Source organism: Grampus griseus, assembly GCF_964374135.1.
Source record: "Grampus griseus genome assembly, chromosome: 14".
NCBI lineage: Eukaryota > Metazoa > Chordata > Mammalia > Artiodactyla > Delphinidae > Grampus > Grampus griseus.
Genome location: NC_139008.1, coordinates 20,408,555 through 20,434,861, shown reverse-complemented (window position 1 = coordinate 20,434,861; position 26,307 = coordinate 20,408,555). Strand labels below are relative to the sequence as shown.

The window sequence follows — 26,307 nt, the reverse complement described above, 5'->3', positions numbered from 1 at the left end:
CTGCAAGGTTGTGAGAAGACGAGCCCATGTTGGGAGGGCCTGCCAGGCCAGGGCGGGGTGAAGGAGGGAGATGCAGTGGCCATCCAGGCACGAGAGGCACGGGTCTGACACCTGAGGGCAAGGGGGATACCCCGCAGCAGAAGTGGAAAGAAGGGGAGAAATGAGAGCAACATTTTTTTATAAGTAAGTATGGAGCCAAGCAGTGGAAAATTAGAAGAAGATAAGCAAAATGCTACTACTACCACCACTAATAATAATAGTAACAGAGACTATAAAGTTACTTATAAACACCATCTGCTTAGAGAAGAGCCCAAAGGGCATGTGGGAACACGGCAACACCGGTGAGTGCAACGGTGGGATGATGTGATCTAGTTTCTTTGAAAACTGTGACCTGTTTAACACAGAGCATCTGTACAACAAATACAAGCCAGAAGGCTAAAAATCAAAACAGGATAAACACAAATGAGGACAAGGACAATAATGTGTGATCTAGCGTTTCCGCCTTGGAACTGGACTGGCTATAGTGTGGCCAGAAACACAGCTGGGAGGGAGGCTGGTTTGGGGGACAAAGCTTCTTCTCACTGACTCTGACCCAGAAAGGGCTGAACCTAACAGGTCAGAGCACCAAACACCTAGATTCTAGGGTTGTCGGACAGAACTGAAAGCTGATAGAAATGGATGAGAGGGAGACATGAAAATGAGTAAGAGACTTAGGCTGGTGCCTTGGGAGACCCTCCAGGTCAGGGGAAGAGGAGCCCAGAGACACAGATACATGGACACAGCGGGTGGCGGGCAGTCGTGTGTTAATTGTATTAAGTCCCATTTGTGGAGACCCTGCCGGGTCTGGCACTGTCCTGGGTGGCCCTGCCCTTCAGGCACCCTGTGGCCAGGCAACAAAGACAGACCTCAATGAGGTCAGGGCTGCAGCAGCTGCACATTCTGAGTCCAGCAGGAGCCCACAACCAGGAGCGAGTGCCTGTGCTTACTTGGACAGATGGGCAGTTTGCCAAATGCACACAAGGAAAAAGAGCATTCTGAGCAGAGAGAACAAAACTCATTTTTTTTTTTTTTGCGGTACACGGGCCTCTCACTGTTGTGGCCTCTCCCGTTGCGGAGCACAGGCTCCGGACGCGCAGACTCAGCGGCCATGGCTCACAGGTCCAGCCGCTCCGCGGCATGTGGGATCTTCCAGACTAGGGCACGAACCTGTGTCCCCTGGATCGTCAGGCAGACTCTCAACCACTGCGCCACCAGGGAAGCCCAAAACTCATTTTTAAAAAGTGCCCATGATAAACAGAGCACATGTGAGATGATCCTGTTTGTGAAGAAGTGCGGGTACGTGCAGATCCGTAGAGAAAAGCACATGGGGAGAATAGTCCCTCAGATGCTACCAGTGACTGTCTCAGGGCAGTAGATTTTTTTTTTTTTTTTTTTTTTTTTGTGGTATGCGGGCCTCTCACTGTTGTGGCCTCTCCCGTTGCGGAGCACAGGCTCAGCGGCCATGGCTCACGGGCCCAGCCGCTCCGCGGCATGTGGGATCTTCCTGGACCGGGGCAGGAATCCGTGTCTCCTGCATCGGCAGGCGGACTCTCAACAACTGCGCCACCAGGGAAACCCAGGGCAGTGGATTTTTAATCAAAACTTTTTTTTAATTTTGAAAATGAAGAAAAAATCCTTCTGAGTGGCTGGAATGTGAGCACGTGGGGCACAGGAGAGACAGAAAGGGAGGCGATGAGGCCGCAAGCACTCCCCTGGGCAGGACTGGGAAGGGTCCCCAGTGCCAGGCCACGAGGAGTTTGGATTTAGGACCTTAGGACCTGTAGGTCCTAAGGGGCCATCAGAGGTTTTTAAGTGGGCAGGGAATCATTAGTCAGAGGGTGAGGGCAAGAACCAGGAAAGAGAAGCAAGACAGACAAAATGCAGGAAAGAAAAGAAATCTCAAGAAACAGGGGTTTAAAAAGGCCAGGCTGGGCTCGGCAACGCCTGAGCTTTTGCACTGCCTTCAGCAATGGCCTGGCCACGACAGATGGCGGCCCTTCCTGAGCCATAGTCCCCGCAGGGCTGGCTCTTCCCGACCGAGGGCCCACCACGCAGCAGCAGCTCCGCAGAGAGGCTGCACCTGCCCATCAGATGACCTGCCGGAACCAGGAGCTGGGCCCTCTGCCTGTCAGCCAGGCCAGAGAGAGTGCGGGAGCCTCCCGGGCCCAGTGCCACACCTGGGAAGCACTTTTTCCCAGTGCCCAGAATCATGACTCCACGGCAGCTCCGGCTGCCTCCACAGATCTCCCAAGTCCACTGCAGCCAAACCTGGTAACTCCACAAAGGAAGAGGACCATGACATGTGGAGATTGGAGTTTTCCTGCAAATGCCTCTGCTCTAACCCACTGTGTTTGTGACCCTTGGACACATCCCTTTACAATTCCCAAAGTTCAATTTCCTCACAGGAAGAAGACTCACAATGATTTTTAAATCTCCCTCCTACTTATCATTTATCTAAGCCAAAAAGCTCCTATTGTCTGTTTAACCATCTGCTTCATAAAACTTTCAATGTTAAAACGGGAGAAAACTAGAACTAGTGCCAACTATTATATATAGGATGGCTAAACAATAAGGTCCTGCTACTGTATAGCACAGGGAACTATATTCAATATCCTGTGATACACCATAATGGTAAAGAATATGAAAAAAATATACGTATATGTATAATTGAATCAGTTTACTGTATACCAGAAACTAACACAACACTGCAAATCAACTATACTTCAACAAAATTTTTAAAAAAGAAAAAGAAAACTAGAACTAGAATGCTAGTTCACTGGGTAATTCTTTCTTATTTTCTGTATGCCTGAAAATTTTCATAATAAAACGTTGAATGAAAGGTAAAAAAAAAAAATTACCTGGATCAGCTTCTTCTTGTTGTTATGTTTTCAACCATTGTTACAATGTTACTTTATGGCCGGGAGGTTTTTCCTTCTGAACAATGCTCAACCCAGAGCCCAGCACACAGAACGATTAATAAACATTTCTTAAGTAAGTGAATGAATGAATGAGTGAGCAAATGAAAACAATCATATATTCACTAAATCTGTATATATTTATTTGCAGTGGAACAATAAGACATTATGTTCTTCCTGATGTAAGGCAACAGACAATGAACAGAGAACCACATTTTCTTGCCGAAGAATCTGAACCTGAATTTAATCCTTATCCGTAAGAGATACATAATGAAGTATTTATAGATGAAATAACATGATGCCTGGGATGTGATTTAAATACTCTAGCAAAAAATGTGAGCAGAATACATGAAACAAGAAGCCATTCTTGAAGCCAGGTGACAAGTGTCTGGGTTTCCTTGTACTATTCTCACTACTTTTGTGTGTGAGTTTGTGTACGTGAAAAGTTCTATGAAAAAAAAGTTTAAAAAAATTTTAAACTTAAAAAGTGTATTAGCCAATAGATGAAAATAAGAATCACTTGGAGCCCTTGAGTACAAGATGGCAGCACAGGAAGACCCTGAATTCACCTCTTCCCCCAGCACACCACACCCACAACTATTCATGAAATAACACCCACTGCATAAGAACTGAAAACCAGCTGAACAGCTTCCTCCGCAGCAAGGGAGAAGAGGGCCACACGAAGATGGGGAGGAGAGGCAAGATACAGCCTCACCAAACGCCCCACACAGTAGGGCAGGATCTCATGGGCAGAGCCCCTTCCTGAGCAGCAAGAGGTCTGTCTGTGCCCCGCGTCGGGCACCCCAACCCTGGGACCTGCAGCCAGACGAAGCCCCCCAAACATCTGGCTTTGAAACCAATGGAGTTTATGTGCAGGGGACCCAGGGGTCTGTGGGAATCTGAGGTACTCCTGTTGAGGAGCTCGTGCACAGACTCACCCCAGGAACCAGCGCAAAGGCAGCAGTTTGAGAGGTGACTAGATTCTATGTGAAGGAGATTCCGCTGCTAATCTTAAAGCATCTGCCAATGGGGCAGGGAGTATCTAGGGTTGACCTCGGGGACAAAGAGGCTGGAAAACGCCATTTTGCACTCTCCCTCTCCCTCGGGCGCAGTGGACAGGCGCAGACATGGCCTCGGGAAAGCTGAGGGTGTGCCTGGCTCCACACTGTCTTCCCACATCGCTAAAAGCACAGGTGTGCCCTGCCCCCAGGGCTCCTTCCCAACCTTGCTAACGCCAGTGGGCAAGTGCAGTCCACACAGGGAACACCTCGACGGGCCTGGCTCTGATAACCAGAGGGGCTTGTGCTCCTGGGCACAGGACTGTAACAATCAGAAAGTCAGTTCTGGGCAGGATATCACACCCAGGACACTATGCAGCAGACTGAGTCACATCCCCAGTCTGCAGGTGAAAAAGGGCCATTTAATTGTCCTGGAGCTTCAACCTGAGGGATAGGCTTCAGGGTTACAGAGGTGCTCTCAGGGAAGCAGGCAGGGAGGCACCATTCTTGCACCCTCCCTTGGCCTCACCACTGCTCACTGGTACCTCCTAGCAAGGAGCTTATACACTCGTCTGAAGTCCCGATGCTTGCAACTGTTGCCCAGGAGACACCTCCAGATCTCCCAGTCTGGAGGTCAGTAGGGTCTATGATTGCAGTCCCATAGGACTGTATACATCTGCATACTTCAAAAGCTGCTGCCTGAGTATCTGGCTTCCAATCAGCCTGAATCTGGGTGCTGAGTGAGATCATTCCCTTTGGAACACTGACAGGTCTTGGTGCATCCTCAACAACGGGAGCCTATCAAGAATAAGCCAGGCTACTCAGACAATCACAGAGGTTTGAGAGACAACCAAGAGCTAGGGAAAGGTTGAATGATAAGGCTCATCTCCTATACAAGGTCACTCCTTCAAGACTGGGAGAGGTGGCTCCTTTGCCTATTACATAGAAGCCAACATAGAGAGTCAAGCAAAATGAGGAAACAGAGGAATAATTTCCAAATGAAAGAATAAGACAAAACCTGAGAAAAAGGCCTGAATGAAACAGAGATAAGTAATCTACCTGATAAAGAGGCTCACCCAACTTGGGCAAAGAATGGATAAACATAATGAGAACATCTACAAAAAGGTAGAAAATGTAAGAAAGTACCAAACAGAAGCTGGAGAGCTGAAGAATACAGTAAGAGAACTAAAAAATACATTAGAGGGGTTCAATAGCAGACTAGATAAAAGTAGAACAAATCACTGACCTGGAAGACAGAGCAGTGGAACTCATTCAAACAGATCAGCAAAAAGAAAAAAGAATTTTAAAAAGTGAAGATAATTTAAGAGACCTATGGGACAACATCAAGTAGATATAACATTTGCATTATAGGGGTCCCAGAAGGAGAAGAGAGAGAGAAATGGGAAGAAAACTTATTTGAAGAAATAATGGCTAAAAACTTCCCTAACCTGGGGAAGGAAACAGACATTGAGGTCCAGGACACACAGAGTTCCAAACAAGATGAACCCCTAAGAGATTCCCACCAAGATACATTATAATTAAAATGTCAGAAGTTAAAGAATCTTAAAAACAGCAAGAAAAAAAACCCAACTTGTATGTGCAAGGAAACCACCATAAGATTATCAGCTGATTTTTTCAACAGAAACTCTAAAAGCCAGAGGGACTGGCATGTTATATTCAAAGTACTGAAAGGAAAAAACTTCCAACCCAGAATACTCTACCAGGCAAGGCTATCATTCAGAATTGAAAGAGAGATAGTTTTCAAGACAAGCAAAACTTAAAGGAGTTCACACCACTAAACCAGCCTTATAAGAAATATTAAAGGGTCTTCTTTAAGCTGAAAAGAAAAGGTACTAATAACAAGAAAACATATGAAAATAAAAATCTCTCTGGTGAAAGATGAATATATAGTAAAGGTAGTAGATTACTTATAAAGCTAGTATGAAAGTTAAAAGAAAAAAGTAGTAAAATTAACTACAATAATTAGTTAAGGGATACTCAAAATAAAAAGATGTAAAATATGACATCAAAAACATTTAACGTGACAGGGGGGAGTAAAAATGTAGAGTTTTTAAAATGCATTCAAGGGCTTCCCTGGTGGTGCAGTGGTTGAGAGTCCGCCTGCCGATGCAGGGGACATGGGTTCGTGCCCCGGTCCAGGAAGATCCCACATGCCGCGGAGTGGCTGGGCCTGTGAGCCATGGCCACTAAGCCTGCGCGTCCGGAGCCTGTGCTCCGCAGCGGGAGAGGCCACAACAGTGAGAGGCCCGCATACCGAAAAAATAAATAAATAAATATAATGCATTCAAATTTAAGTTGCTACTGGGCTTCCCTGGTGGCGTAGTGGTTAGGAATCCACCTGTCAAAGCAGGGGACACAGGTTCAAGCCCTGGTCCGGGAAGATCCCACAAGCCTCAGAGCAACTAAGCCCGTGTGCCACAGCTACTGAGCCTGCACTCTAGAGCCTGAGAGCCACAACTACTGAAGCCTGCATGCCTAAAGCCTGTGCTCCACAACGAGAGAAGCCAACACGATAAGAAGCCCACGCACTGCAACAAAGAGTAGCCCCTGCTCGCCGCAACTAGAGAAAGCCCGCATGCAACAATGAAGACCCAACGCAGCCAAAAAATAAATAAGTAAATTTAAAAAAAAATTTAAGTTGCTACCAACTTAAATTATACTGCCATATATATATATATTTGGCAGTATGCTATATATACATATTTATATATATATTTAATATATATTAGTATATTTATATATGCTAATATAGTACATATTTTTATATATACTAATATAGTATATTTTATATATATGTGTGTGTGTGTATATATATATATAGAGAGAGAGAGAGAGAGAGAGAGAGAGGGAGAGAGAGAGGGAGGGAGAAAGAGCGAGAGAGAGAGAGAGAGAGAGAGCCACTGTTATATGTGAACCTCATAGTAAGCACAAAGCAAAAACCTACAGTAGATACACAAAATATAATGAGAAAGGAATATAAACATAATACTAAAGAAATTCATCAAACCACAAGGGAAGAGAAGAAGGAACAGAGAGGAACTACAAAACAGCCAGAAAATAATGAACAAAATGGCAGTAAGTTCATACTTATTACTTTAAATGTAAATGGACTAAATTCTCCAATTAAAAGACACAGAGTGGCTGAATGGATAAAAAACAAGACTCATCTATGCTTCCTACAAGAGACTCACTTCAGATCTAAGGACACACACAGACTGAAAGTGAAGGGATAGAAAAAGATTTTCCATGCAAATGGAAATGAAAAGAAAGCCAGTGTAGCTATACTCATATCAGACAAAACAGACTTTAAAACGAAGAATGTAATAAAAGACAAAGAATGTCATTACATAATGATTAAGGGGTCAGTCCATCAAGAGGGTGTAACATTTGTAAACATTTATGCACCCAACATAGAAGCACCTAAATATATAAAGCGAATATTAACACATCTAAAGGGAGAAATTGACAGCAATACAATAATAGTAGGGGGCTTTAATATCCCACTTACATCATTGGATAGATCATCCAGACAGAAAATCAAGAAAATATCAGCCTCAAATAACCTGTTAGACTAGATGGCCACGTGTGTGTGTGTGTGTGTGTGTGTGTGTGTGTATGAAACATTCCAGCCAAAAAGCAGCAGCAGCAGAATACACACTCTTCTCAAGTGTACATGGAACATTCTCCAGGACATATCACATGTTAGGCCACAAAACAAGTCAATAAATTTAAGAAGATTGAGACCATATCAAGCATCTTTTCCAATTACAATGGTACGACACTAGAAATCAAGAAGAAAACTGGAAAAATCACAAATATGTGGAGATTAAACAACATGCTACTGAACAACCGATGGGTCAATGAAGAAATCATAAGGGAAATCAAAAATACCTTGAAACAAATGAAAATGGAAGTACAACCACCCCAATCTATAGAATGCAGCAAAAGCAGTTCTAAGCAGGAAGTTCAAAACAATACAGACCTACCTCAAGAAACAAGAAAATTTTCAAATAAATAATCTAACTTAACACCTAAAAGAGCTAGAAAAAAGAAGAAGAAATGAAGCCCTAAGTTAGTAGAAGGAAGTAAATAATAAAGATGAAAATGGAAATAAATGAAATAGAAACTAAAAAACAACAGAAAAGATCAATAAAACTAAGAGCTGGTTCTTTGAAAGGATAAACAAAATTGACAAACCTTTAGCTAGACTCACCAAGAAAAAAAAGAGAGAAGTCTCAAATAAATAAAAGCAGAAATGAAAAGAGGAGAATGATATCACAGAAATACAAAGGATCATATAAGACTACTATGAACAATTATACACCAAAAAACTGGATAACATAGAAGAAATGGATAACTTCCTAGAAACATACAATCTTCTATGATTGACTCACGAAGAAATAGAAAATCTGAATAGACCAATTACTAGAAAGGAGATTGAATCAGTAGTCAAAAACCTCCCAACAAACATAAGTCCAGGACAACACAGCTTCACTGGTGAATTCTACCAAACATTCAAAGAAGATTTAATACATATCCATCTCAAACTCTTCCAAAAAACTGAAGAGGGGGAACATTTCCAAACTTAATTCATAAGAACAGCATTACTCTGATACCAAAACCAGAAAAGACACCACAAAAAAATAAAACTACAGGCCAATATCCCTGGTGAACATAGATGCAAAAATTCTCAACCAAATATCAGCAAACGAGGAAGTCCCATCAGCCTCGTGCACTACCTTCCCTCCCCTCTCTTCCTCGGCGCTGCCTACGGAGGTGGCCACCATCTCCTACTCAGCATCATGGCTGCCCTCAGACCCCTCGTGAAGCCCAAGATGGTCAAAAAGAGGACCAAGAAGTTCATCCGGCACCAGTCAGACCAATATGCCAAAATTAAGCGGAACTGGCGGAAACCCAGAGGCATTGACAACAGGGTGCGCAGGAGATTCAAGGGCCAGATCTTGATGCCCAACATCGGTTACAGGAGCAACAAGAAAACAAAGCACATGCTGCCCAGCGGCTTCCGGAAGTTCCTGGTCCACAATGTCAAGGAGCTTTAAGTGCTGCTGATGTGCAACAAGTCTTACTGTGCTGAGATTGTGCACAACGTCTCCTCCAAGAACCGCAAAGCCATTGTGGAGAGAGCAGCCCAGCTGGCCATCAGAGTCACCAATCCCAACACCAGGCTGCACAGCGAAGAAAATGAATAGACAGCTCGTGTGCACGTTTTGTTTAATAAAACTGCAAAACAGCCATCTGGCATTTCCCCCTTGGTTTTACTCTTCAGTTTGTTTGACAGCTCGTCACAGAGATTGCTCTTTTGCCTGTTCGTGCTCTGTGGAACCTTCTGCTTGTAAAGGATACGTGATCCCTCCTTCATGGGGCCCAGGCCTCAGGCGCCCAGAGCAGCCTTGGTCAGCTCCAGGTGGGCTCGGGAAGATGTGGCCCTCAGACCACGGTAGGTTCTGAGACCCCTGGTTGAAGGACCTTCCATCTTGGAGCAAGTAGTCATTTTTAGCCTCACTTTATAAAGTTAGGAATTACCCTGTGTGGTTCTTGTGAAGATTGAGGACAATCAAGTTTCCTTTTCAACTACAGTCCTCGACCTTAGTCAACAGTACCTAGAATTCAGCTGTTTTATGAGGCTAAGAGGCCATTTTTCCAAGACATGGTATTAAGTGGCAGCACAGGTCACATGGAATAGGGCACGTGGCACTCTATAGCACAAGATCGGATTTAAGGCCCTTAGTTCAGTAGATAAATGTCTTACAGATTGGCTCCTGTTCAAAACTCAGTCTGAAACATTTGAGTAAATTGTTGGTCATTGTGTGACTTCTCTGAATTGACGTGGGGAGCATTCTGATAGTCTTGACTACAGAGTAGAGGAATTGTGTGGAGAAAACAGTAACAGTTGAGGATCTGTCCTTTATTAACCTGGGATAGCAGAAAATTCTTTGGCCTGTCGCTTAATGTTTCTGTGTCCTTGATACTAAAAACTAGAAAGGACGTGTTCACAAACCACCTGGTTACATCTCGATGGGGGGGACATGAAAGGTGGTTTGTACTTTTTCATTTGTGCTTTCCTGTCTCTCAGTTTGCTACGTTAAGAGTTTTGGGATTAGAAAAAAACATTACATCTAATTCCCTACCCCACTCACCTGCCTCTGCAAAAATAATACACATTTCTGATTTATCACTGCCAATGAGAAATAAAGCATTTTGGATTCTAAAGTGTGAAATATATATATATATATATTAGCAAACGAAATTCAACGATACATTAAAAAGATCATACACCATGATCAAGTGGGATTTATCCCAGGGATACAATATTCACAAATCAATGTGATATACCACATTGACAAAATGAAGGATAGAAATCATAGGATCATCTCAATTGACATTTGACAAAATTTGACATTTGACAAAATTCAACATCCATTTATGATAAAAACTCTCAACAAAGTAAGTATAGAGTGAGTATCTCAACATAATAAGGGCCGTATATGACAAACCTACAACTAATATCATACTCACTGATGAAAAGCTGAAAGTTTCTCCTCTAAGATCAGGAAGAAGACAAGGATGCCCACTCTTGCCACTTTTATTCAACTTAGTGTTGGTAGTCCTAATCATGGTAATTAGGCAAGAAAAAGAAATAAAAGGCATCCAAATAAGAAAGTAAGAAGTAAAACCATCACTATTTGCAGATGACACAATTCTACATATAGAAAACGTTAATAGACTCCAGCAAAAAACTCTTAGAACTAATAAATGAATTCAGTAAAGTTGCAGGATATAAAATCAATATACAGAATACTGATTGGGTTTCTGTACACTAATAACAAACTATCAGAAAGGGAAATCAGCAAAGCAATCCCATTTACAATTGCATCAAAAAGAAAAAATACCCAGGAGTAAATTTAACCAAGGAAGTGAACCACCTGTATACTGAAAACTGTAAGACACTGATGGAAGAAATTTAAAAAGACACATATACGTGAACAGGTATTCCATGGTCATGGACTGGAAGAATTAATATTGTTAAAATGTCTGTACTACCCAAAGCAATCTACAGATTCAGTGCAATCCCTATCAAAATTTCAATGGCATTTTTCACAGAATTAGAACAAATAATTATAAAATTTGTATGGAACCACAGAAGACCCTAAATAACCAAAGCAGTCTTGAGAAAGAAGGACAAAGCTGGAGAAATCACACTCCCTGATTTCAAACTATATTACAAAGCTATAGTAATCAAAACGGTATGGTATTGGCATAAAAACACAAAGATCAATGGAACAGATTACAGAGCCCAGAAATAAACCCACACATATATGGTCAATTAATTTGTGACAAAGGAAGCAAAAATATACAAAGTGGACAGGACAGCCTCTTCAAAAAACGGTGTTAGCAAAACTGGACAACCACATGCAAAAGAACGAAACTGGACCACTGTCTTACATCATATACAAAAATTAACTCAAAATGGATTAAAGACTTGAATGTAAAACCAAAAACCATAAAATATCTAGGCACTAAGCTCCCTGACATTGTTCTTAGCAATATTTTTTTGGATCTGGCTCCAGAGGCAATGGCAATAAAAGAAAAAATAAACAAATGAACTACATCAAACTAAAAAGCTCCTGGGGGCTTCCCTGGTGGTGCAGTGGTTAAGAATCCGCCTGCCAATGCAGGGGACATGGGTTTGAGCCCTGGTCCAGGATGATCCCACATGCTGCAGAGCAACTAAGCCCATGTGCCACAACTATTGAGCCTGCACTCTAGAGCCCATGAGCCACAACTACTGAAGCCCACGTGCCTAGAGCCCGGACTCCACAACAAGAGAAGCCACAGCAATGAGAAGCCTGCACACTGCAATGAAGAGTAGTCCCCAGCTGCCACAACTACAGAAAGCCCACGCACAGCAACGAAGACCCAACACAGCCAAAAATAAATAAATAAATAAATAAATATTTTAAATAAATAAATAAAAAGCTCCTGTACAGCAAAGGAAACCATCAACAGAACAAAAAGGCAATCTACTGAATAGAAGAAGGTACAGTAGTCCCCCCTTATCTGTGGTTTTGCTTTTTGAGATTTCAGTTACCTAAAGTCAACTACAGTCCAAAAACAGTAAATGGAAAATTCCAGAAAAACAACAATCCATATAGCAAGCTTTAAAATGCATTAAGTAGCATGATGAAATCTCATCCTGTCCCACCCTACCCCATCCTGTTCCGCCTGGGACATGAGTCATCCCTTTGTCCAGTGTATTGTTACTGTATATACCACCCACGCATTAGTATAGGAGAAAACACAGTATATACAGGGTTCAGTACTATCCATAGTTTCAGGCATCCATTGGTGGTCTTGGAACACATCCCCTGTGGATAAGGGGGCACTACTGTATTTGCAAATCATATAATCAATAAGGGGCTAATATCCAAATATATAAAGAACTCAATAACAAAAAACAACAGTCTGATTAAAAAACTGGGCAGAGGGCTTCCCTGGTGGCGCAGTGGTTGAGAGTCTGCCTGCCGATGCAGGGGACATGGGTTCATGCCCCGGTCCGGGAGGATCCCACATGCCGCAGAGCAACTAAGCCCGTGCGCCACAACTACTGAGCCTGTGCACCACAACTACTGAGCCTGTGTGCCACAGCTACTGAAGCCCGTGTGCCTAGAGCCCATGCTCCACAAGAGAAGCCACCGCAATGAGAAGCCCGCCCACCACAACGAAGAGTAGCTCCCGCTCGCCACAACTAGAGAAAGCCCACGTGCAGCAACAAAGACCCAACGCAGCCAAAATAAATTAATTAACTAATTAAATTTATTTAAAAAATAAATAAATAAAAATAAAATAAAATATATGCCTGTATATATAGTCAATTTGATAGGCTGCAAAATGATCTATCCTACTTTCATTTGCAGCTCTGAGGATTATTAAAGTTAAAACATTTCTTTATATGTTTTAGCTTATTTGAATGCCTTCATGTTGTTTACTTATTCTTCCGTGGGTGTTCATCTTTTTCTTACTGACTTGTAAGAAATTTTATAAAATGAGGATATTAACCATCATCTATCATATATGTTGCTATTATTTTCCAGTTTATCATTTATCTTTCAATTTACTTTACAGTTTCTTTTTTTTTAAAATATTTATTTGTTTATTTATTTGGCTGCACTGGGTCTTAGTTGCGGCACGTGGGATCTTAGCTGCACCATGCAGGATCTTTAGTTGTGGCAGATGGGATCTAGTTCCCTGACCGGGGATCAAACCCGGGCCCCCCGCACTGGGAGCATGGAGTCTTAGCCACTAGACCACCAGGGAAGTCCCCTCCTTTACAGTTTCTATCTTTCATTTCAAAAAAGTCTTCCCTTCCCTATCACGAAGATTAATTAATATTCACTCATAGTTTAGCTTAGCAGGTTTCACATTTTAAATTTGAATTTTAAATAGAATTTTTTTTCAAAAATTATATAAGTACCATTAATGTTTATAATCCTATGAAACTTATGGAGATTTTATTTGTATTACTTTTGCAAACAGTTTATAGAAATTTGACAACTATGCCTATTCTGTGGGATAAAAATCTTGACATATTGATTCAATCAAATGTGCTTATTATACGGAACAATTCCTCTTTTCTTCTCATTAATTTTCCTTTTTGATCTGTCAAAGCCTAAGCGAGAGGTACAAGATTTTCTCAGTACTAATGTGGTTTTGTCATACGTCTGCCAGCTTCTTCTTTATATACTTCAGTGCTGTGTTACTGGCCACATAAGGGTACCTGACTACTACAGGTTCACTGTGGAATCCACCCGTTATTGACATAAAGAATCATTTAGTCTCATTTATTATCTTTTGATTTGATTCAACTTCTTTAATAATGATGCAGTCATCTTGTTTTCTTTTTATTTGAATTTACATGAGATGTCTTTTAGCAACCCTTTATTTTTAACCTTTCGATGTGATTTTATTTTCAGTGCAGTACCTTCTCTTGAGCTGCTGAATCCTTTATATACCAAGTGATTTTTTTTCTGTCTCTTCAGTATGACAGAGGGAGGCCTATAATGCCCAATGTTAGGGATAAGATGATGTTGGATCAGAGAGTATGTGGTCCCTGTTCAATCTGTCAGGCCCAGACAATGAGAAAAAGGAAAAGTGTTAACATATTATATTTTTTTTACCTTGCCAGTTTAGAGATCCACGAGCCTTGGGGAGTTGGAAGCTCACTACAGCCAGAGGCATTTGGACAGAAGTGTTGTTAACCTCTACACTGAAGAGTTTATTTTTTTTTTATTTATTTTTTTCAACAAATTTATTTAGTTAGTTAGTTTTGGCTGCATTGGGTCTTCGTCGCTGCGTGCAGGCTTTCTCTAGTTACGGCTAGCGGGGGCTACTCTTCGCTGCAGTGAGCGGGCTTCTCATTGCGGTGGCCTCTCTCGTTGCGGAGCACGGGCTCTAGGCGCACAGGCTTCAGTAGTTGTGGCCCGCGGGCTCTAGAGCGCAGGCTCAGTAGTTGTGGCACATGGGCTTAGCCGCTCCGCGGCACGTGGGATCCTCCCAGACCAGGGCTCAAACCCATGTCCCCTGCACCGGCAGGCGAACTCCCAACCACTGCGCCACCAGGGAAGTCCCTGAAGAGTTTATTTTTGTCTTGACAAGAAAAACTCTTCTTATGAGGTGCCACTTTACTTGACAGGTGGTCCACATAGAGGGGGAACAAAGAGAGAGAAAACACCTGGCGGGTCCCTTGCCCTGTGACCTCCCTTCTATCACCAATGAATGCCTACGACCCCAGGCCCACCTGCCACCACCTCCCAACTGACGGCACTGGGGGAGTTCCCCAGGGATGCCCTGCATACAGTAAGCCTTCCCTAATCCACTCTGTCCCGCAGAAGTTCCTCAGAGGGTGCAAAAAGAGAACCCCAATCTTTCTCAGTCACGACTGTACACTTTGACAACTATTTCAGTGCGAGTGTGGAGGACGGGTATGATGAGGGTAAGGTGCTACAAGGGGCATGCGATCACATCCAAGCCCGCCGCTCTCTTTCCTGCAGGTCTCTCTTACCTTGCTCAGGAGGAAACGGCAGCTTTCCAGCGTGCAAAGCCAGCTCTAGGGCTGAGTCCTCCTGAGTCACAAATGGCTCAAGGTTCAGGGGGAGGGACATGATATACTGCCCGATCTGAAACAAAAGAAAGCACTGTCAGCCCAACGTTGACACATGCGGCGGTAATTATTTCATGCAGTACGTTTATGTGAAGGCAAATGGTGGACAGACAAAACTGCAAGACCTTACAGCAGCTCCAGGTCTGATCTTTCCAGTGTGTGGTAATACTGGTGAGGCAACATCTGAAAAAAAAGTCACCGGTAGTTTGCACATAGATCATAGATTCATCCTTCTCACTAATGGCCTCAGTTTTTTGGAATGCATTCAGTGCAAGCTCTACCTCAAATGAGTAATGGATACTGAAATGCTTTGTAAAATTTAAAGCACTTGTGTAAATATGTCATTATTACTGTTCACAGATGAAAAACCAGTAAGATGCTAATGTCAACAAGTGCATGGTCAAGCAAGAATTTCAATCCTGTCTTCTGGATTTGGATCTGGGTCTCTTCCTTCTAAGTGATTTAACCAGGCGAAGGAAGGAATTTTGTTGGGGAAAAAAGCAGTTTATAATTATAAATTAATCTGGAGGGAAAACTGTATGTTTTCATAATACAAACTCTAGAAAATAAAACTTCTTGGTTGGTTAGGAATCGCAAAGGCAGGGTTACAAGACATTTGGGATAAGCCCATGAGTAATTCAGGATTTGTCATGTGTTTGTCAGATACACATGACTGTCATCATGGATACATTTTAGACACCTATTTCTATCACAACTCACAACTGTTTAGCATTTTAAGGTAAGTATATGTGTCATTTCAAAATGAGGTTGATTTTCAGGTTACGACAACGTAATATATATTTTCTTAAAAAGGTACTGGAGCCTGTTGTTGATTTTTTTGGCTCCATATTGATTTCACACATTCATTCCATCTTAGAGTTGATACTGATTCTGCAAGCTAAAAGTCCAAGGACTATTAGAGAAAGATCTTCTCGATCTGGCCTTACATACACCTATACGGTAGCAGGTGTCCAGAAGTTAAGACAGACTCCCAAAATCTACCAGCCCAGAGGACTACAGGATGGTTACACCTTCATCTCCAAACACTTAATGTGGCCCATCGTGCTAACAAAAAATTGTGTTTGGTCTCCCTTTAAAGCGCTATGTACATAGATGGTAAAATGAAAAAAATCAGCACCTTTTCCTTTCATTTACTTAGTAAGTAAAATACTCTAGTTTGAGTGTCTTTCACTCAAACTAGACAAGTGGTCACTTACGTCACTAATAACCACAACCACTGTACATTATTTCAGCTTGAAATGGCAACAAATTCATCATTTTTCCCCAAGGCTGGAGGAAGGGAAGGATGCTGACTTCTGGGGTTAGGATTTCTCCATTGTAATTCCACTCAGCAAGCACTTCCTGAATACCTACTATGTGCAGAGACCACAGGCATATTCCTGTATTTGGTACCCCTTTCATCTGTAGCCATCACCTCTTGGCTAAATCCACAAACCCAGCTTTACTTGAAATAAAGAATCATCACCGATATGCCTTGCATCTATGCTGTTTTATTTCTTCCAAGGATTTTCTCCTATTTCATCCCCTTATAATGCTCACACAGTTCTGCGTGGGTGAGGGCATTCACCAGCAAGGCAAAGCATCGGTTAGGTGCAAATTTTCAATAATCTGACATCTCAAACTTGAATTAATTGGCCTTAGACTGTGGGGATTGCTGTGTTTCCTAGAGAGGTTCCACAATGCCAAGTTTTTCTTGGGAGTTCTGTCTATGCTTATTTCTTGGAAATCAACGTGGGAAGGGATGCTCACCATCACACCTGTAGACGTTTGTCTGCTATTCTCCCATATTCAAGAAATACTCCTTGATATCCTGGCTGGGTAAGCGCAGTGACTCAGGAAAAATGAACAGCTCTGTGGTCAGAAGGACCTGGGTTTGAGTTCTGCCTCTACCACTGTGTGACGTTGGGCAACTTACTTAATCTGTCGGGGCCTTGGTTTCGCCATCTCTGAAATGAGGGTGATCTCATACTTACTTCAGAGGGCTGTGGCAAAGATGAAACTAATATGCGTGAGACACACATAAAGCACCAGGCTTCCTAACAGAGTGACTGCTGAATGAGTGGCTTCCCTGCCCCACTCCCATCCCCCAGAGCCTTGGTGCTTCTGACCGCAAAACACGGCTGCCACCAACCGGCTCACAAAGTTGTTGTTAAGATAAAATTCGGTCTATACTGCACACTATCTCATGGCACCAATAAGAGCCTAGCACTGCCCCTGTACACAGTACGTGCTCAGTAGATATTCATTTCCTGAGCCGAGGTCATCAGGAGATGACCTCATAAGGACGATGCCTACCTGGGGGCTGACGAGTGACAGCCGGTGGGAAAAGAGCCCTGGCCTGAAAACGCCCCCTCGCCTTCCTTACTCCTCTGTGTTTAAAATCAACTCGATAGCCTTTTGAGTTCCTTCTAAGCAACATCGTTTCTGGAATCAATTTCGATTGCAATACACATGTCTCAATTCTAAAAATAAGATTATTCTCATTGGTTGTAAAGACCAACCAACATTTTTAGTTCCATCCGTCCAGGGTATTGAATAATCCCCTGAAAAACAGAGGAAAACAATTGCTGTTTTGGACTTGCTCAGTGAACAGAGAGGAAAGCCATCCTCCTTGCTACTCACCAGTGGGATCACACACACTTCCTCTAACTGTACAATATTTACTTCTAAAATTCCTTTGCAGGGGCCTCCCTGGTGGTCCAGTGGGTAAGACTCCACGCTCCCAATGCAGGGGGCCCGGGTTCGATCCCTGGTTGGGGAACTAGATTCCGCATGCATGCTGCAACTAAGAGTTCGCATGCTGCAACTAAGGAGCCCGCATGCTGCAACTAAGAGCCCACATGTCACAACTAAAGATCCCGTATGCTGCAACAAAGATCCCACATGCTGCAACTAAGACCCAGCGCAGCCAAAATAAATAAATAAATATTTTAAAAAATAAAATAGGGCTTCCCTGGTGGCGCAGTGGTTGAGAGTCCGCCTGCTGATGGAGGGGACACGGGTTCGTGCCCCGGTCTGGGAAGATCACACATACCGCAGAGCAGCTAGGCCTGTGAGCCATGGCCGCTGAGCCTGCACGTCCGGAGCCTGTGCTCCGCAATGGGAGAGGCCACAACAGTGAGAGGCCCGCGTACCGCAAAAAATAAAATAAAAAATAAAATAAAAATAAAATAAAATTCCTTCGTATCTATTACAACAGTCATAACTTACACAGGGGTGGGTTCTAAAGTGAGAGCTCAAGGCAGAAATCACCTATCTCAAAATCACCCCTGAAAATTGCAGAACTCCCCCATAGTGTGAGGAAGACACAGTTGGGGTCTATCATTCCTGTACAGCATTTCTTATGCTCACTGACATTTAAGAGCAATGGAGCTGGACTCATACTCTGATGCCCTCAGGCACTGGCCACACCTCATATTGAGAGGGATGGGGGAGGGGCGGGAATGTGTTAGGCTTTGAAATCAGCATGTGTTTCATCAGCTGATTTAAGGAAATCAACCGCATTTCCTTAAAGTCATGGATATGGATGGGGACTATCCAAAAGCAAAGGTCCAGACAGAACCGATGCAGCAAGGACCGCTTTACCCAGAAGGGCCATACAAGACAAGGTCTCAGATGCTGTGACCAGCGCAGAGAAAAGCGCACAGAGTCTCTTACATTGCTGATGTACTCGAGAGGAGTGAGACTGAAGGTGGGCAGGTCATCGGTCAGGGTTTCTCCAATGCCGGCGGTGTTCCAGCTCTAGGGGAGGAAGGAGAGGAAAGAGTCAATGTCACAGCACCCAGGCAGCACACGAAAGCACCACATGCTGGAAACTACATGAAGAACGCAGCATCACCACAGGCACTATCTTTTCTCAGAGCTGGCCTTTGGAATCACCATGTGGCAGACCAGGGATTTCTCTTCTTTAAGGCATCACCTTGAAGCCTGCCATAGAGAAAGTAATCCTCTCTCTCTCTGCATCCTTTCAGATCCATAAAGCAGGAAATCCCACCTTCTCCACTCAACTGTTCGATGGGAACTGATCCCTTCTGTGTTTACCCGCTCAGAACGTGAAAGGAAGAGTTGGATATTCTTGTTCTGAGTTTCTCTACAGGGTGAGGGCAACCGGTTAACACCTGCTGGCACAGGTAGCCTCACTAACTCCCGGGTCATCAGCCAGCACTCTGAAGAGACCAGGACCCCCTAAAATCCTCCACAGAGACCATATGTGAATTGGAAGCCCTGTCTGGTTGCAGGAATATCCAAACTACATTCACCAACACTGCTTTACTAAGTTAAAGGTGCTGCTTTTATTCCACCTGCTTTCTGTATCTATGTCTCAACTGACTCAGAACTCAAAGGGAAAGGGATGAGAAGGAGCCTCCAAACTCCACCAACAGCTCCTTTGTCCTCTTCAGGACCCCCTGTCTGGAGACCTGCAGCACCAACACGTCTTCTTTCATCATTCAATGGGACTATGACGTCACTGTGGGAGCCTTCCCAGCCTCCCCTACAGAGTCAGGCCAATTACCAGCACACAGGTGGTTAATTATCAGTATGGCACAGCTTTCCACAGAAATCTAGTTGCTTAATTCTTACCTGAGTCACCCTAAGGCCAGCCTGGAAAACAAGGCCCTTTCTGGCTGGACTCCTGGAGTGACTCCCAAGGTCACGTGGTAGCTGCTCTCTGCAGCCACCTGATGCCCGATCTGGTTGCTTGATCCTTTAAGGAGCTTTCCGGGAATGTCATGACCGTGTCCACCCCTGGGATCCCAGCCCAGGCCAAGCCTCAGCCGTCCTCCCCACACTCTCTAGCACCAACTCGACTCTAATTTTCCTGCTCTAGACAAAGCCTTTTCTTCCCCACCCCTGCCCCTATAGTTTTCTAAACTCCTTGTTGTTGTTTTTTTATAAATGTATTTATTTGTTTTTATTTTTGGCTGTGTTGGGTCTTTTTTGCTGTGCGTGGGCTTTCTCTAGCTGTGGTGAGTGGGGGCTACTCTTCGTTGCTGTGCGCGGGCTTCTCATTGCAGTGGCTTCTCTTGCTGCAGAGCACGGGCTCTAGGCACATGGACTTCAGTAGTTGTGGCACACAGGCTCAGTAGTTGTGGCTCGTGGGCTCTAGAGCACAGCCTCAGTAGTTGTGGTGCACAGGCTCAGTTGTTCCATAGCATGTGGGATCTTCCCGGGCCAGGGATCAAACCTGAGTCCCCTCCATTAGCAGGTGGATTCTTAACCACTGTGCCACCAGGGAAGCCCTCCTTGCTGTTTTTTGAGAATCGTCTTTCGTTTCAAAATATCCTACTTTTTTCAGTTAACTCCCACCCACAGAGAAGGAACACGCCAATCACGCACGTGCACCGAGTGCCCATGCTGTACAGCACCCTGTGCCAGGTTTTGTAGGGAGGAGACAAAGAACTGGCAATCTTAATTCTTGCTCTCCTTGGGGAACCAAGACCCCTGACACACTCCCACCCTATACCCCCTACACCTACACACACACACACACGCACAGGCTTCCACTTCAAGAGTTCTCAGTGGCAGAAGTTCTCAGTCAGGTTTTATACAATAAGAGTTCAGAGGAGCAAGAACCTAGGGTGGCTAGAGAAGGGGCCGGCCACAGGATGCATGAGGTGCAGAGAGGGAAGGCTAGAAAGAGAATGCACAGCTGTGAACACCAGGCTAAGAAAAGGGAAAATGACGGGGCTTCCCTGGTGGCGCAGTGGTTAAGAATCCGCCTACCAGTGCAGGGGACACAGGTTCGAGCCCTGGTACGGGAAGATCCCACATGCCGCTGAGCAACTAAGCCCTCATGCCACAACTCCTGAAGCCCGGGTGCCGAGAGCCTGTGCTCTGCATCAAGAGAAGCCGCCGCAATGAGAAGCCCGCGCACCGCAATGAAGAGTAGCCCCCGCTCACCGCAACTAGAGAAAGCCTGCGCACAGCAACAAAGACCCAACACAGCCAAAAATATATAAATAAATAAAATAAATTTTAAAAAAAGAAAAGAAAAGGGAAAATGAAAGAGAGAGAGAGAGAAGAGGGAGGGAAGGAGGGAGGTTGGGAGGCAGATAGAGAGAGATGGAAAGGTAACCTGTAGAGTTCAAAAGACACGTAAAAGACACATCACACATCCCCCAATCCCAATGTGCAGAACTAATCTGGATCCTGATTCAAACAGTTAAAGCATGACATTTATAAAACAACTGGAAATTTGAACACTGATGATATTAAGGAATTATTTTTAATTGTATTTTTTTTTAATTATTTTATTTTATTTTATTTTAATTTTGGCTGTGTTGGGTCTTCGCCTCTGCGCGAGGGCTCTCTCCAGTTGCGGCGAGCAGGGGCCACTCCTCATCGCGGTGCGTGGGCCTCTCACCATTGCGGGCTCTCCCGTCGGAGCACAGGCTCCAGACACGCAGGCGCAGCAGATGTGGCTCACGGGCCCAGCTGCTCCGCGGCATGCGGGATCCTCCCATACCAGGGCCCGAACCCATGTCCCCTGCACTGGCAGGCAGACTCCCCACCACTGCGCCACCAGGGAAGCCCTTTAATTGTATTTTTTAAAGGTGATTATGATACTGTGATTATTTTTAGAGTTCTTATTTTAGATAAGGGGTATACATGAAACAGAACGGCCAGGAGTTGATCACTGACGAAACAGGGTGATGAGGACACCCTCTACTCATGCATATGTATGAAAATTTCCATAGCAAAAAGTTGTTTAAAATAGACGATCACACTGACTGGGGGGAGCCAAGCAAGGGATCTGAATGCGGAGAGACAAAATCAGAGCGATGCTTTAGGAAGATTCATGCAGCAACTCTGAGAAGGGCTGTGGGCGGAGAGGAAGATGAAAGGCTCGAGAAACAATTCAGAGATGACGAGAACCCAAACCAGGGCAGTGGCCATGGAAACAGAGACAGATTTAAAAAGAAGGAACAATACAACCTGGTGGTGAAGTCCTGGCACAGAGGAGCACAGGAGGGAGCAGAGGTGGTGAGGGTCAGTGAGGCAGAGAAGGGGAGGCCAGGAGCAAGGGCTGAGTTGTGGGGAAAGAGCACATCACCAGAGTGCATCTAAAGGACCAGCACCGTGGGCTGCAGGCCCCGGGAAGGCTTCACAGAGGAGGCGGGAGGAGCGAAGTTGGAAGGTGATCAGGCGGAGGGCAGAGGGAAAGAAGGGCCAGAGTGGAAAAGTACTTTAGAATAAGGACAAGACAGAGTGGGCTGATGAGGGAGGGCCTGAAAAAGCAGACAGAGAGGGGTGGACCTGAAGAGGGTCAATAAGGAAATGATGCAGATTATTTTTGAATTTAAAATTTCCTTCAAAGGGCCACCTGTCACCAGGTAACGCAGGTAAACTTCCCTGTTTTGAAAGGGAATATAGTGCTGGTTTATATTCTTGTAATGTACAAGAGCAATACAATTTACCAGCAAACATTAAAAACAAACATTGAATGACCAGGGTTTAATTTTCAAATCCTTAAGGCCAAAGCGTTTGCCTTTGTATTGTGTGCTTTCACGCTGGCACTCTGGGAGAATTCCTCCTAATCGCCAAAGCTGCCTGCGTCCATTCCCAGCGCCCGAGCCATTGTAGTGAGGCCTGAATGAGAAGGCAAGACCAGGCAACCAAGGACTGGGGCAGAACAATGAGTGTAGAATGCAGAAGTAGAGGAAAAAGGACAGGTGGGAAGCACCGAGCTGGGCTCAATGGAGAAGAAGACTAAATAACTGGCAAAATTAAGGTTTCAGAACAGAAGGTCAAGACTTTAACCTTTGACAAAATAAAAATAATAAAAACAACCAAACTGGGGAGGTTGGGGAAGGAAGATGAGAGATGTAAGGAATGCTAATCCCATCAGCTTTCAGGGCAGGCGAATCAATGTCAATTTCTATCTAAAACAGAAACATGATTAACAAAAACCAAAGACTCCCATCTATCAGTAGTTTTCATAATCTTTCTTTCTTAATCTTGAAGAGATCTTCTGGGAACTGATACCTTTCACCGTGAAGAAACTATTATCTCAAGTTTAACCATTCCTTTGGTTTCATTTATCTTCTTTTTCTAGTTAAATTCAAATAACATTTATATTGTATACATTTTATGGTTTTTGAACAACAGCATGTGTAGCACAATTCCATTTCTTCCTATGGATCATTTCCCTACCAATGCCCGTCCAGCCTTCAACACGTGAGTGGGTAGGAAGACATGTCTGGCTTGATGATTTCTGGTCACTGGGACTTTGAAGGGGTTTACTGCTTTTTTTCTTTGTACTTTCCTATATTGCTTGAATTTCTGAAAATGAATATATGTAATTTCTATTTTTAAAAACTATCATTAGTCTTGAGAATCACAGAAAAAAAGAAAACCACCACGTATTAAGCATCTACTCTGTGACAGGGGCTGTGCTAAATTCTATCATATACACACTCTCACTTAATCCTCACATACCCATATGGTGAGAATTACTGTATCCCCATTTTAAAGATAAGGAGATGAGGCTCACAGAGGAGGTAACAGCCTCAGCCATGTGACCCAACAAGACCACGCCTGGGCGGTGCCCGGTACAGCTCCATCGACAGCACTTCCACTAGGATGTGACAGCAGGGGCCCCACACCACCAACCCCACACACAGCCCTGCCCCAGCCAGGCCAGAAGTGCAAAATCTGGTTGGAGTAGATCTCACGGCATTTCGCACAGACCTAACCAGATCATACGGTGAATAAAGCGAGTGGCCCTTGGCTCCTGGCCTAGTATGCTTTCCAGAGGGCAGCAAAAAGCAAAGGACTTCCTTAAAGGATCTCTTGGTTAGTAAAAGCCCATAACTGGATCTTTCCCAAAAGACCATCTTTACTGTTTTGTTTTGTTTTGGCCGCGTTGGGTCTTCGTCGCTGCGTGCGGCCTTTCTCTAGTTGCGGCAACCGGGGGCTACTCTTCGTTGCGGTGCGCGGGCTTCTCATTGCGGTGGCTTCTCTTGTTGCGGAGCATGGGTTCTAGGCACGTGGGCTTCAGTAGTTGCAGCATGTGGGCTCAGCAGTTGCGGCACGTGGGCCCTAGAGTGCATGGGCTTCAGTAGTTGTGGCACGCGGACTTAGCTGTTCCGCAGCATGTAGGATCTTCCCAGACCAGGGATCGAACCCATGTCCCCTGCATTGGCAGAAGGATTCTTAACCACTGCACCACCGGGGAAGTCCCAAGACTATCTTTAAAATAAGCCAAATCCAGATAGACTTGAGGAGTCAGTGAGAAAAATTAATCAGGGGACTGTCTCAGAAATCTGAAAGGAAAGTCATGCGATCTGGACCCAGGGAAAGTCAGAGCCAGTAGAGAAAACAGGACTGATAGGCAATTCCTTGAAAAGGAATAAGGACAACCAGAAAAGAGAAGAGTGTGCAAGGCAAGGAAAGTGAGATGTTCTAAGAATAGCCAAATAGAAAGAGTATCAAGGATAGAAAAGAGCAGAACCCTTCAAAGTCTCCTCAAAAACACCAGATCAAATCTAGTAAGGCAGTCTCCTGAATAAAGTTCCAGAACCAAGTCTCCACAAATGTTTGGCACGAAAACAATTCAACCTCATCAGACAATTAGCTCTTCTGACTGGCCCCAACTTTTCCAGTGGCACATAATCTCCCTTACTTCTCCCTGAGAGGGCACAGCTAAGCTGCTGTGAAAGTTAATCAAGCAATAGTAATAATCCCAAGAAACAGTCTGAAAACACAGCATCACGGTAACTACAATTAAGATAGGACAGTCTCGCTAAGCAATGAGTTGCAAGGGAACAGTGACTCTATAGCTGGACTTCTAGCCTAGGAGAGTCAGAGGGGGCACCACCCAAAGCTCGGGGAAGGGGACATTAGGCCTAGGCTGGGGGGTGAAGGGGCACGTTTTCCAGTTGGTGGGAAACTTACATCCATCTTGGAAATGAGGAGCAGCTGCTGTTTGATGCGCAGGAAGACGGAATCGAAAGCCAGCTGGTGGGCCTGCTGGTTAAGCCGAGTCAGAGCCGCTCGAGACGCTGACAGCAGGTTGTGGTTACCTGACCCTTTTTCCTAAGACAAGAAAATGCAGAAGGCATGTTGTTATGCCCTGAATCCAACCAAGGTATTAGCTAAGGGTTTTGAAAGGCCACTGAAAGGAAAATAGTAAGAGGGTTCTCTACTACAGTAGCTTCCAAACCTGGCTGTGCCCCAGGACCCCCTGGAGAGCACGCTGAGTTACAGATACCCAGGGTCTACCACAGAACTACTGCATCTGGATCCAGTGGGGTTCTGGAGCCCAGGAAACTATTGATATATTTTTCATTCACTTTCCCAGGTGACTCTGATGCATTTAAGCTAATATAAGCTCATGGACTGGTAGTTTAGGAAAAATTAACCTGTGACTGTCCCTCAGGGATAGAGGAAGAAGGAAAAAATGATCAGAAGTGTCATGTAGAAACAAGAGTGATAGACAGAGCCCTGATTCCCAGCGAGGTCAGGTCAATTATACTCGGCTGTACACCAGAGTGTGCACCACCTGTGTGAGTCCTGAGGTATTCCAAACAGCCTGAGAAAATAGAGGTGGAAAATGTAACCTTAGTTTTGCTATTATAAATGAACTGATTACAACAAACAGACATAAATCAGATCAGCAATAAAGATAAACAGAGCTGCTTTAACGTAATCACAGAAGCACGGATGAATGAACTTGCAGAATGGCTTCAAGAAGTGTTTGTCAAGCTCAAATGCAGCCAGTTGGTGGGTCAAGGTACAGAGGGATGGGGAAGACCCTGTGAGGGCAACGCTGAGCCCTCAGACACATCCTGAGGCACACTGTGCAGTCACCTCCAGAGCTCGTGGCCCATCAGGATAATTTCAGATTGAATTTGGTGCTATGGGAACAGCCGTACCTCCTTGGCTTATCACCAAGAGAGTGAGGTTCAACTAGACTGGGGGTGGGGGTGGCTCTGGAAAGGAGGCCGTGGCCCTCTAAGAACCCTGAGGCCACTCCCAGGGAGCGTGTGGCTCACTCCATTTGCTGGGAGGTCCCCCGTCCCTGGACCCCAAGAGGCCCAAAGCTCAAAGTCAAGGGCCATTTTATGGTAGACAAACGAAGAGTTTAAACCAAAGGAACAGCCAGGAGGGAACACCGATTTCCACGTCGTCG

The 26,307-nt window shown here is 44.4% G+C and overlaps 2 protein-coding genes across 3 annotated transcripts in view; one reads left to right on the top strand and one right to left on the bottom strand.

The window, feature by feature from the left end:
• COG7 (component of oligomeric golgi complex 7) overlaps positions 1 to 26,307 on the bottom strand; it is an 85,235-nt gene that overhangs the window by 4,196 nt on the left and 54,732 nt on the right. For both annotated transcript variants that reach the window (XM_082670532.1, XM_082670533.1), the window contains 3 exons: positions 25,071 to 25,211; positions 18,831 to 18,914; positions 15,054 to 15,168 (listed from right to left, as the gene is read on the bottom strand). In XM_082670532.1, the coding sequence (XP_082526658.1) occupies positions 15,054 to 15,168; positions 18,831 to 18,914; positions 25,071 to 25,211 (340 nt within the window). The remainder of the gene's footprint in view (positions 1 to 15,053; positions 15,169 to 18,830; positions 18,915 to 25,070; positions 25,212 to 26,307) is intronic.
• LOC309832047 (large ribosomal subunit protein eL32-like) lies at positions 8,727 to 9,221 on the top strand. The gene is given in 2 exon segments (XM_082669565.1): positions 8,727 to 9,030; positions 9,034 to 9,221. Coding segments are annotated over 2 exon segments (405 nt in total). The 5' UTR covers positions 8,727 to 8,775; the 3' UTR covers positions 9,184 to 9,221.